A 13,650-nucleotide genomic window follows, 5' to 3' on the forward strand; every position below is an offset into this window, starting at 1 on the left:
TTCATTTTCTACTATAATTTTATCCACTTATTGTATATATTACTTTCTGTCACATCCTAATTTAAACCTGATTTTAAATATTCAAATTTTCCAAGTTACAAGTTTAGAAAACATTCATGACATTCTATTTGGAAATAATACCTTAGTATCTTCTAAACAATATTTAAATTTTTCTTTGAGTACCACATTGTTTTTGAAGTAAATTTCTGTGTCAGCTTTTAAAACACCTAAATAATCATGGACTACTACATCAAAAACTAATGATGTTCTGTATGGTAACTAACATAACATAAAAACGACACCGAAATATGTTCATCATGAAGTTTTTGAATTATTTAATCTTTTCATTTGAAATCTAAAACTGTGTACTTACCAATGCAGATAATACGGTAATTTTGTTGAGCTTTGACTCTATATAATTAATTATCTTTGATTTGGAAAGTTTAGAAATAATGAATCAAGATTTATTCAATGTGATTAATATTTGTTTCTTAATCAGTATATGTAGAATAATTTGAGATATTTTCCAGTGGTTCGATTAGTTTTGCCTATTTAAAAATAATGATTACTCCACTTTAACAGTCATCAATTGTACATTCATATGTAAATTGAAACTTAATTTTTTTATTTGTCTGGTTTCTCTAGCTGGCAGCCTGTTATTGACTACATTGATAGTAAATTTGAGGACTACCTAAATGCAGAATCTCGAGTGAACAGACGTCAGATGCCTGATAACAGGGTGCAGTGTTGTTTATATTTCATTGCTCCTTCAGGACATGGGTCAGTACCTTGATACTTCTGGTAACTTGCTGTTGCTTATTATTATTGAACATCAGGTACATATTTTAGTAATCTAGATCTCTGTGGAGCACATTTAACTACACATTTAACTACACGAGTTGTGAAATCCCAAATTCTATATAAAAATGACTTATAAAAAACACTTTTTAAGTTCTAGATAAGCTAATAGTAATTTTATTTCTCAATTTATGCATAAGACTTTTTTTTACCTGCTTCACTATAATATTGAAAGTGTTTCCATCATGGTTTAATGTCTCAGTGTGGCTAGTTTAGCTTCCTTTTGACCTCTTGCCACAAATTGAACTACCAAATAATGGGAAACAGCTATAACAGCTTAGACATATTCTAAGAAACTCTAAAGATGTTTTTACTGTGAGTCTGATAGAAAAGATTACCAGAAAAGTTAAGTACCTAAGTTCTGATGTGCCATTTATTTCTTTACTAAGTTTCTTTGGCTCTGTTTTCACCTTAGCTATCACAATCATATTATTTAAGTTTCATATTATCTGTGCTAACCGTCTACTTACTAGGAGTTTAAATGTAAGTATCTAGACATTCATATGATCTGATTATTTTTTTGTTAGTATGGCCAGTCTCTATTTCTTTTTTTATTGTTTGTACTTCCTCTGTCATTTGAGTAGATACATGTGTCACTGTCAACTGCAGATGTTTGTATTTACTCTTCTTCAGTCTTTTTCTTTGGGTAGATGACTCTGCATAATTCAGCTACCTGATGAGTAGAGCTGCTATCTCTCTACCAAAAGGAACCGGAATATTATGTAACATCAGACTAAATAGCATTACGCCACCTTAGATTACCCATAGTATAAACCAGTTCCTTCATAACAGTACCTTTGTCTTCTATTTTCTGCTGCTTTCTCCACCATTTTCCTAGATAAACTAATGCCCATCATCATTATTATGGTTGAGCAAAAAGTCTTAATTATATAGTTTACCATTTTTGCACTGTCAGATTATGATGGTGCAAATAATTCTTCTTTTGTTTCTAATATTCTTCTGTGGTGCTCTAAGAAGTTTACATATTTAATGTGCAAAATTGACTTATCTACTTAAAAGGCTCAAAAAAAAAAAAATACCTCAAAAACAAGATACTGTTTATAGCCTTTTATGAGTACCTGCTAGCTTCTTCCTGAATTTATGTACTTTTTTTTTTTTTTTTTTTTAATCATTTTAGGTTAACTTGTTAGGACTTTTCTTGGAAGCCAATGGAATAAAATCTTAACTGCACTTTAGTCAATAGAAATTTGATGGTTTTTATCCAGTTTTATTATTTTAGGTCTTTTGGACTCTCTCCAGTATTTAGTAATTCTCATGAAATCACATTCCTTCCATCCCTAGGGGAAAATATATTTCTTAAAATTGCATGGGAAATAAGATTTAAAAAAAATTTTTTTTTAATGATTCAAACGGTGTGTGGTAGCTTTGGGCCATTTTTTATTTGTAATGAGAGACAGGGATTCAAAATTTTTATTTTCTAAAAACATGCTTTTGAATAGTTTCTCATCTTAACTACTTTGAGGCATGGAACAAAGTTTTGCCCATTGGTATGTGTTACTGTGGATTAAGTGAAAGAATAAAACATTGAATTTATGTAGAGAGTTCCTGATCTCCTGTTCACTATAAATTGAAATTCTAGGCAGTCTAATAATAGTTGAATCAGGGCCTTTCTATCTTATCTGGGTAGTCCCTAGATTCCCTTTTATGAGAGGTCCTGTTTTGGAGTAATTATAAATTGGTTCAACATTGTATTTTCAGTGTCCCCCACCTCACCCCACCCAGTGTCATCCGTAAACACAGGACTGATTTATGACTTCAGGAATTGTTTCTTCATTTTCTGTTCAGTGCTTGGTAATAGTTATTAAAATTAAAAACTGACTTGGAACTTGAGTTTTAAAATGGTATACTTACCCTTTTGAATATTGATTGCCATTTAAAAAAATCAGTGTCATTCAGTGAGTTTTGTATAGAAGATTTTTTTCCTTAGAAATATGTGTATGTGTATATATTATAAATATTTGTCATTTGCCCTATAGTCATTTTATTTTGCTGTAGGCTTTGAGGTTAAATAGTCTTTTCCCTCTAATGTGGGTTTATCTTCTAGAAATTCTAGAAAGAACTTTCCATTGTTTAAAACTAAATTTCTTGGAAAAGATGACCTGAAATAAAACTAAATGGACAGAGGAAAAATTTCAACCAGAATGTAATCTACATGTGAACTAAATGTTTTCTGCTGTTGACATTTTGTAAGCTTCTGAAATTTGTATTCTAATTTAAAAGGGCAGAACGGTTTTATTGGGGCTTTTATAAAGGTTTTACCCTTTTTCCCCCCTAAAGTTTAATTTTTAAAATTATTTAAATGTTCTTCGGTCGTGTTTCATATTTAAGAAGTTGACTTTACCCATTTCTTTGTCATGGTTGTTTTTTAGTGTCTTTCTCTTTGAAAGTTGAGATAACAAATATTCAGCAAGTCCTGCTTTACTTTTAAGTGTAAAACCTTGTTAAATTTGATTTTAATTTTAATATTTTATATTAAATGATCTTAAGATGTCTAAAAATATTAGACTGAGTTCTTTTCTGTTACTGGTTTAATGAGGTGGTATTGGGGGTAACTTAAATTTGATGTGAGTATAATCTGGAAAAATCTGTATAATTACAAAAATTTACAAATCTGAAATTGACTGGGTCATGGCTTTTATATTTAATGTTGTATGTAATGACTGATGAAAAAAAGCAAAACCTAAATTTTTTCAAAGTTGGGTAGGTTCTTTCACTTAGCACTTATGAAGTAAGGGTACTCTATGGATAATACAGTGTTATTCCAGTGACAGTTCTTTTCTGTGGTGTTCGTTATTCTCTGAATGCCAATAACACATTTCAAAGGATTCAGGATAAGGAGAATTAGAATAGGAGGTAGGTATCTTCTCCATACCTGCCTTCCTACTCCATATCCCTATCTTTCTGCCAGTCAGCATCACTACCACTAAGAGATATAGTATTATTTATTATTTGTTAGTAAAAAGGAATACCTCTTTAGTCTCTGGGTCCCCGACCTCCCATTTACTTACATATATGTATGTGTGGGTATATACAGATATATCCACATACACAATGTGTTTATTTACCTATAGTATTCTAAAAGAACTCTTTATTTTTTATTAGTAAAATTCATCATGAGTAGATCTTTATTCCAGTTGTTTTTAAGGTTTGTAAATTAAAGAATACCAGTTTAGAATGGTATTTCTATGCAAAATACTCCCATCATCTTCATTTATTTTTGTGGAATATTCATTTTTAGCCTGTACTACATTCTAGATGTGAAGAATTTCTTTGGTTTTCATTTAGAGTTATTCAAGAACATAAGAAAAATCACAGCAGCTTACTCTTTTAGTCAACAAGTATTTGGGAACTTCAGGTGTCAACACTATAATAGCTGTTGGAGATATAGATGAATGAGACAAAGACTTTGCTCTTAAGGATCTGCCAGTGAGAAGATAGGGAAAACAAATGCACAATATATGGCAAATTAAGTGTTGTGACCTCTTAGAAGATGCCTAGTGTTAGGTTGGAGAAAGATTCCCAGAGGAAATGAGAATTTAAACCAAGTCCTAAAGGACCAATAGGAATTAGGCTAGCCAATTAGAAGGGGAATGGGAATGGAGCATGTTTTAGGTAGAGGCAGTAGCCCATGACCTATCAAAGTATGGTGCTTTCAGAGAATCATGAGAGGTTCAAAAAGGCTGGAACATTACAAGTAGGAGATGGCAGAAGATGGTAAAGGATGTTAACAGATGAAGACAGCCAGAAAGGCTATGTCTTCACAGGCCTTGTAGGCCACACTAGCCAAGGAATCTGGCCTTTGGTAAGGTTTTCAGTCAGGAAAATGACTCATTCAGATTTGGATTTTAGAAAGACCTTTCTGACTGCAGTGTTTACAGTTTGGAGGGAAACTGGGTGCATTCTAGTAATTGTCCGTATCAAAGGTCTCAGTGGCCTGAACCAAAGTAATACATTTATTTGTTCAGCAGGTTTTGGGAAATCTTTGGGAGTGAGAATCAGTGGAGGAAGGAACCCTGGGTTCCTTGAGTAATTGGATGGATTACTCAAGGCTGGATTATTCATAGTACCATCCTCAAAAATAGCACAGAAGAGGAAGGAAAATTTGGGGTTCAGATGAGCTTTTGATTTTGAGGAGCTAAAATTGGTGTCCAAGTAATATATGCACTGGGTAAACATGACTCTCCAACATAAGAATGAGATCTGGGCAGGGTGTGAAGATTTGAGACCCATAGAGGATGATAGAGGTCATTGTAGTCAGTGATAAGCATATAAAATTAGAGTAGAGAGAAAAGACGGCCTAGTCTAGAGCACTCTGAGGAAGGTAACTCTTAAGGGACTAACATACAGAGAAGATCCTTAGACATACCCTAAGGGAAGAGCAGCTTATGAGAGAGTAATGTCAAATGCTGCATAATGAGTAAATATAAGTAGTAATGGTAAACACCACAATATCTATGAGTTATTGATGTTAATTATATTAGCAGCATGACATTATTTGGTGACCTTCTTGAAAGTGTAACAATAAAGTGAAGGCAGCAGCCAGATTGTAATGGGTGAAATTGATGGTGAAGAACAGTCTCTTTTGAGCCTTTTCTCTGAGACATAAAGTTGGCAGCAAGAACAGAATGTGGGGTTCAAGGAGGACTATTATTTTTTATTTAAAGACAAAACAGAGATTTCCCAAATTTTGAGTAGTAAGTATAGAGGCTATTCTAGGAAAGCCTGTTAGGAGATTTTCTGGTTTTTCTAATTCCTCTTTAGGGCCCAAACCCTATGATCAGGGTGATCAGGGGCTGGAGTCAAAGCCTTCTTAGACATTCCAATGCTTGTTGAGGTCCTGTTTTACCTAACTGTTGCTGACCCAGTACATCTTCAGAGAATGGTTCTGATAAGTAATTAAAGTAGTTCCAGTGTATTTAATTTAGCACTGGGATTATGAATGATCTATTCCCCCAAATTAATCAATTGTATTAAATATTGTGTATTTCAGACTTAAACCATTGGATATTGAGTTTATGAAGCGTTTGCATGAAAAAGTGAATATCATTCCACTTATTGCCAAAGCAGACACACTTACTCCAGAGGAGTGCCAACAGTTTAAAAAACAGGTGAGAAAAGGAACTTGAATTCTTGGGTTTCTTATACCACTCATGTAATTTGCAGTTTTTGTATTTTCAGTTTAATGTGTTACAATGTATTTCTCTTGCTACTTTACTGTATGGTCATTTGTACTGTATTAAAAATAACTCTTGAAAATAATCTGCCTTAGTTTTCTCCTCAGAGCTTTTATCCGTTACCAATAGTGCCATTATCCTTTGTCAATTTAAATAAGACTCTTTTAGATGTTACTGTTACAACCTCCTCCACCAATCCTCTCCACACCCTTTAGAAATATATTTTTTTTAATATTTTATTTGAGAGAGAGAGAGAGAGAGAGATGTGTGCTTGTGCATGTGTTGGGGGTGGGGAAAGGGGCAGAGGGAGGAGCAGAGGGTCAAGCATACTCCACATTGAGCAGGGAGCACAAGGGGCTTGATTCCAGGGTGCCTGTGAAAATTATCTGGAGAAGTTTTTTAGAATGAGTTATTGGGGGCGCCTGGGTATCAGCTGGTTGAGTGCCCAACTCTTGATTTTGACCCAGGCCATGATCTCAGGGTCATAAGATGGTGTTCTGGGTCAGGCTCTGCATTGGGTGTGGAACCTGCTTAGGATTTCCAACACCACCACCTCCCCCTGCCGCCCAGCTCACTTCCTCACTCTCTCTCTCTCTAGAAAAAAAGAATATAAAGAGAAAGAAAATCAGTTTTGGACTATATCCTTACCAATAAGTTTTGTAGATTAAGGTGAGGATTTGGCATTTTTAATATACAGTCTCTGACTAAGAACCACTGCTCTTAGATCAAGCCACTAGTGTTTCTTTTTTTTTCTCCTAGTCATATATTTGATGCTTCATCATTTATTTATTCTCATGTTTTTCTCTGTATTGATACATATCCCAGTTGAAAAATATGTGTGGTCCTATTTTTCTCTGTGGCAGTTTCACTTTTACCTACTTTGTTTAAGGCCCCTTAATGCTGCAGGGGCCCCCTGCAGTGATGGTTGTGCTGAAATACCCGTATAGGCAAGGACCTAGTTCTGGGTATATTGGCCATTGGTTTATTGTGAGTTCAAATAGGGTAGGTAGTTGAACATTATTTGGGTGTCTCTGTTCTCTTTAGAATTTGGAGTGATTTGGAATTAGTCTGAAGTTCATTTCTGATGTTACTAATTAGTAGCCTTTTTTCCCCCCTGCGTTTTCCTTATTAGCTCTGGAACTTCTTAATTTCCAGGACGTGTTTTTTCTCTATGTGTTCTTGCCTGATCTTGTATCTGTTACTCCTTAATGTGTGTGTGTGTATGTATACACAAATGGACGTGTGTGTGTGTGTGTGTGTGTGTGTATACAAATGGACATGCAAAGATAGTTTCTTTTCTTTCTCTCTTTTTTTAAAGATTTTATTTATTTATTGACAGAAAGAGATCACAAATAGGCATAGAAGCAGGTAGAGAGAGGGTGGGGCAGGTGGGGGGGAAAAAGCAGACTCCTTGCTGAGCAGAGAGCCCATTGCAGGGCTCGATCCCAGGACCCTGGGATCATGACCTGAGCCAAAGGCAGAGGCTTTAACCCAATGAGCCACCTGGGTGCCCCAAGGATATTTTCTGATCAGCATGCCGATTTTTCTTCTGGAGCCGGTGCTGTACTTAGTTTCACTTACCTTTGCCAAATTTACTAAAAATTTAGGTGAGTTGAAGCTATGTTGATTCAGTTGAATAAAACAGTTGGTGAGGGGCGCCTGGGTGGCTCAGTGGGTTGAGCCGCTGCCTTCGGCTCAGGTCGTGGTCTCAGGGTCCTGGGATCGAGTCCCGCATCGGGCTCTCTGCTCAGCGGGGAGCCTGCTTCCTTCTCTCTCTCTCTCTGCCTGCCTTTCAGTGTACTTGTAATTTCTCTCTGTCAAATAAATATATAAAATCTTTAAAAAAAAAAAAAAAAAAAAAAAAAAAAAAAAAAACAGTTGGTGAGAGTTCTATTTAGAGAAAGAAGGTCAGTCATTGTAAATAAATAATGTAAAACCATTATAGTCGAAATCAACTGGAGAAAGCTGTTTCTGGAATCTTACATCATTTTTAGAACTCTTTTGGTATTATAACCGTATAACTTCAATACTTCTGAAATAATCAGATTTTGGAAATAGTATTTATATATCAGCTTCATAGCTAAAAAAAAGATTAGCATAGTTCTTTGCTTTTAGATTACAGTTTTACATCACTGAAAAATAGTAAAGGAATTGGAGCTGAGGGATCAGGAATTTAAGAAGAATATAATACAGATAAAGCTAATCTACTAAGTATGTGTGGTGGTCTTTTGTTAATAACTTCCTCTTTCATTTTAGATAATGAAAGAAATCCAAGAACATAAAATTAAAATATATGAATTTCCAGAGACAGATGATGAAGAAGAAAATAAACTTGTTAAAAAGATAAAGGTAGGCTTATTCCCATATATACACTAAAATGTTTTAGGGCCTTAAAACCACTGAAATACCCACAGAAAAGATTAAAAAAATCAGTTGTTTTAAGTAGTTGGCTTACAAAATGAACTAGGGAGATTATTCATTATTGAATTCAACTTTGCAATTAACTTTGTTGATTGGCTGTTAGATGTAATAAGAGGTGTAGAATAGAGAGATGAATAGCATAATCTCTGTTTTATAATCTCTGTCTTTGATTTTCAGTTAACTGGTTTTATATTATGTAATTTTCCTCTTTAAAAAAACGGGTAATGAGAAGGGAGAGGATTTGTTCCTAAGTACTGCTATGCACAATCTTTAAGAGCCAGACAAAAATATGTTTTCTTTTGTCTGTGTATCAAAAAAAGCCAAAACTGGTACCAACATAATTTTCCGTTTTTTAATTTATAGTCATTCCTAAGTACCCTAAAAATGATGTGTTAATTAATGGCATTATCTAAGCAAATAATTATCTTGGAATAATGAAATACATATATCTGACCAATGAAGATTTTCTATGGTTTTATAAAATAGTTACATATTTTATATATTGTTAAATATTTCGGGAAACTACAAGAATTTTGAAAGATCGTACTCTGAGTTTGTCTGGAGGTACACAAATCCAGTCTGCCAGAGCTAGAGTTCTATAGATAAAGTTAGCACATATAATCCCTGCTTCCAGGACTGTTAGGGTTGGTTTGTGATCAGATAGGCAGGCTAGTCACAAGCCTCATGTTTTCCCTCTAACTACCAATGTGTTTTTTACCCTTTCTAACTTTTCAATATGGGACAATTTCTTTTGGAGATGATTTTTTAAACAGCTACTTTGATAAGTGGAGTATATATGCCTTAGTATTCTTAAAATTTCAAAGAAAATACAGTTTTATCCATTGTTTACATTGATGAGATTCATTGTTTACATTGATGAGAATACCATGTGATGACAATTTTAATAATAAATAGTAATTGTGAATGGCTTATAAAAGTAAATACAGAAACTGTCAGGGTAAGGTTTTTTTGGTAATGTGTTGAGTTATGTTAACTTCTTTATTCTTGAATTTGTGAGGACTACAGAGATATATTTGAACTTTGTTTTATAGGACCGTTTACCTCTCGCTGTGGTAGGTAGTAATACTATCATTGAAGTTAATGGCAAAAGGGTCAGAGGAAGGCAGTATCCTTGGGGTGTTGCTGAAGGTAAGGTTTTCTTCAGTGAATGGCTTTCTATAAGATCTCACAAAAGTGATCAAAAGTTTGTATTTCACATTGATATATTCTGGATTTCCAGATAGTTCTGAATTCCTTTTCATTTAGCCTCATATGCTCATAAGTACATTCCAGTTTCTCACAGCTTGTGTTTTACTAAGTCAGGCAAGTAAGTATGTGTTAAATCTCAATTGTAATAACTTTCCAAGTCACTTGTCAGTATGCTCTGTCCGTCATTAAATATACTCGTGTTTTCTTGTTTGAAAACATAGTTACAGTGCAGAAACTCTTTACCTGGGGCCCAAAAGCTGCTGCCAAGGGATCTAATAAATCTTCTGAAATTGAAAATAATTTTTGGAGAAAACGACTGTCATTTTTATCTGAGTCTCAGATGGGTCTGGGACCCTGAAGAATGAGAACAACTTGCATTTTAAACCAAATCAAAACATTCATGATATCCTTTCTTTGGGATAAAAGTCATCTTTTTTTTGGCGTCACATCTTTATCGTAAAAACAAAAATTAAGTGTTAAGAGATACTCTACTAATTTTTAAGGCGTTTTAAATACCAGTAAAATCTTAGTTCATAGCACCAAACCTCAGAAATCTTCTTGGCAATAGACACTTTTCCCCAAATTTGTGTTTATTGTATTGGTGTGACTTAATATTTAATCTTCTGTGTTATAGTAACTTGGAACCAAGATTGAATCATGATTGTTTTTATCTACTTGTTGTTATTAGTTTGAAAAATTCTGTAATTTTTAGCAGATTGTTCCAAGTTATATTCCTTTTCAGCAGTTTTCCCTGTCAATGAGTGACTGTACTCATTCCCAGCTCTCTGTCATCCTCTGGGAACCTTCAGTTGCTGAGCTGAGCCTTTAGAACTTTTATATTCCTTGAAAATAGGTGCCGATGGAATTGCTTTGTTTCTTTAGTTTTAGTAGCCCCACCCCACCCCCACCAGAATGTTCTTACCAGTGATTCATTTTTTAAAAATAAAGAACCTTGAAGTTCTTGACTCATGGCTTTATTTTGGCCACCTTAAGGAGGCTTTTCTAAAGCGATTCTCCCTCACCATAACACTAAGCTTTAACTAACTAACTAATTAATTAATTAATTAAAGATTTTATTTGTTTATTTGACAGACAGAGATCACAAGTAGGCAGAGAGGCAGGCAGAGAGAGAGGGAGGAGAAAGCAGGCTCCCCGCTGAGCAGAGAGCCCAATGTGGGGCTCGATCCCAGGACTCTGAGATCATGGCCTGAGCTTAAGGCAGAGTCTTTAACCCACTGAGCCACTCAGGTGCCCACTAAGCTTTTAAAATACATTTTATGGAGCACCTTTGGCACAGGTCATGAGATCATGGCCTGAGCTTAAGGCAGAGTCTTTAACCCACTGAGCCACTCAGGTGCCCACTAAGCTTTTAAAATACATTTTATGGAGCACCTTTGGCACAGGTCATGATCCCAGGTCCTGGGAATGAGCCCCACACTGGGCTCCCTGCTCAGTGGAGAGCCTTCTTCTCCCTCTCCCTCTGCTGCTTCCCCTTCTTGTGCTCACTTCCTTTCTTGCCATCTCTGTCAAATAAATAAAAAAATCTTTAAAAAGATATATTTTATTATGGAATAAATACAGTCTCTTACAAGTGAATATACAGTCTCCCCTTTCAGAATTTCAAGATTGTTTCTGATGAGCTCATTTATTAGGTTTGTATATTTTATCATTGAGGATTACACTACAATAAATAATATTATAGTACCCTTGTTTGGCATGCCCTTCAGTTAAGTACTATGTTACAGTGTTTAAACTATAATGAAAAGTTTTGATCTAATGAAAAGTTAATGAAATTTTGCATATGCTCTCATTGTTACTCTTCCAATATTCTGAGAAATTTCCTTTGAAAAGACTTGGCTTAGTAGAACTGATGTATGTGTTTTGTTTTTTTTTTATAGTTGAAAATGGTGAACATTGTGATTTTACAATTCTAAGAAATATGTTGATAAGGTAAGTTTGAACAATGATGAAAAGTGTTTTTCTTTCTGAAAATAAAGTTAGAATTAGATTTACTTTTTGACTTCTATAAATATAGCTACTTGAAATTGATACCTTCATTCTAGCACTAGGTAAACATTGCTTGGAGATAGCTTGAATTATTTTGCAAAGGTTTTTAATTGTCAGCAAAAATACAAAATAATGTGTGTTATTGCTACAGATGTTTGGGAAAATGGGTCTGTTTATTGTTAATAGTAAAAGAGAGAAGGAAAGGAAGAGGCTTTTGCTCTTTCATGTGAAAGATTTAGGAAAACTATGGAAGGGAAGGCTAGATTTTGAGTCAAAAGCTAGACTTTGAATGTTAAAAGGTACACGGCCTGGGAGCTGGCGAGAGGGGCATTTTTGGTACTGGAACACAGTGACCAAAACTGATCTTCCTCCTAGGTGAGAAGACATTACTCCTAAACTGTACTTTGTGCAGCTGATGAAAGAGAAGGAAGCTTGTGAGATGTGAGACTAGGACATGAAGCTAAGCCTGATTAGAGGACTGGGACTTGAATTAAAAAAGAAACAGCAAAGAGGAAACCAGAGACATTAGTGGGCAAGAAACAGAAAGGGCATCAAAATGAACTTTAGTGTTTTCATGTTGAGATAAATTCCTTCCTCTTGCCATCTCATAGCCCTTTCCCCATTTCCCTCCACCCCCATCTTGCTTGCTTCTCCAGGCCCCCACCACATATTCCCTTCAATCTCCAGTTTCCCAATACACAGGAGTATCTTTATCTGTTTGGAAGTATTAACATGCCTATTGATATTTGGAAGTTATGGAACAGTAAGGTTATTCTTACAAGTGGCGGGGTGAATTTAAGTGAGTCAAACTGCTACCTCAAGAGGTACACTAAATATCAGAGTAAATGTTGAAATCAAAGAGATTGCCGTGTTATAAGTCTTTCTTAAAGAAGCTTATAACCAGGTATTTTTGGTAGGAAGTAGATGATAGGCTTGATTCAGCAATTGGGGTTGCCAGGCCTCACTCAGTGAGAGAACGGATGCAGATGAAAGGGAGGTCATCTGTCTCAGCCTTGAGAATATAGCATTTCATTTTCTATTATGAACTGTTCCCTTTCTCTTCCATTCTTAAGATGTGACTTCAAAAGAACTCATAATTGCTTACAACAGTATATATGTAGGGGATGTTTTTAAATATTACTTGTCAGTGCATTCTCTCTCATACTGTTCTTTTCCTCAATTTTAAATCCCCCCCCGCAGCTTGCCCAGTGCTTGACACAGTGGTATTCTATAACTTTGTCTTGCATATTTTTTAAATATGCTGCAACCAGTAATTGCCTGCATAGCTAAAATCCTGTAGAAGGGGAGGCTAGGTACTGAGCCAGAAGCGAGACTTTGAACATTTGAAGGTTTATAGCCTGGCAGCTTGTGAGTAGGACTCACTAGTATAAAAGGATTACAGAGCAAATGGACCATTTCTCGCAGGAAGATTAAGCATAGGAAAACTGCAAGACAGTCGTGCATGTATGAAAATACAAAAAAATTCTGAAGTTGCATAATAGAAAACAGATATGTGCTATGAAATGAATACTTAGATGTATTAAAAGAATTCAGAGTAAGTCGTATATTTCATGGAGTGAGTCAGATAAAGGATTCATAGAAAAGATGTCAACATAGGATAAATACAGTCATTCAGTGATGATTGTGAGATTGGGAGGGGTCCTGTTTAATATTTTTATTAATGAGTAGGATGAAGACTTTGCTTTCAGCTCCTTAAGGTAGATGTTTAGATGATTTTACTTAATGAGAAATTTATTTGTTCAGTTTGCTGTAGCACATTTGTTTTTCTTTCCTAAAGCATAAATGTTCACTTACGCTAGGTGGTTTTGCTTTGCTTCTTCTCACAAGTTTTCATTTATAGTTCTTACATTTAAGTTTGTAAAACATTCTTGAAGAGTATTATAGTCTGAAAAGGAAAAGCTTGGGGCACCTAGGTGTCTCAGTTGGGCATCTGCCTTTG

The 13,650-nt window shown here is 35.0% G+C and overlaps 1 protein-coding gene across 2 annotated transcripts in view; it reads left to right on the forward strand.

The window, feature by feature from the left end:
• SEPTIN7 (septin 7) overlaps positions 1 to 13,650 on the forward strand; it is a 110,191-nt gene that overhangs the window by 77,125 nt on the left and 19,416 nt on the right. For both annotated transcript variants that reach the window (XM_059171552.1, XM_059171551.1), the window contains 5 exons: positions 646 to 780; positions 5,870 to 5,987; positions 8,310 to 8,402; positions 9,527 to 9,623; positions 11,582 to 11,633. In XM_059171552.1, coding sequence (XP_059027535.1) covers positions 646 to 780; positions 5,870 to 5,987; positions 8,310 to 8,402; positions 9,527 to 9,623; positions 11,582 to 11,633 — 495 coding nt within the window. The remainder of the gene's footprint in view (positions 1 to 645; positions 781 to 5,869; positions 5,988 to 8,309; positions 8,403 to 9,526; positions 9,624 to 11,581; positions 11,634 to 13,650) is intronic.

Source organism: Mustela lutreola, chromosome 4, assembly GCF_030435805.1.
Source record: "Mustela lutreola isolate mMusLut2 chromosome 4, mMusLut2.pri, whole genome shotgun sequence".
In the NCBI taxonomy this organism is placed as follows: Eukaryota; Metazoa; Chordata; class Mammalia; order Carnivora; family Mustelidae; genus Mustela; species Mustela lutreola.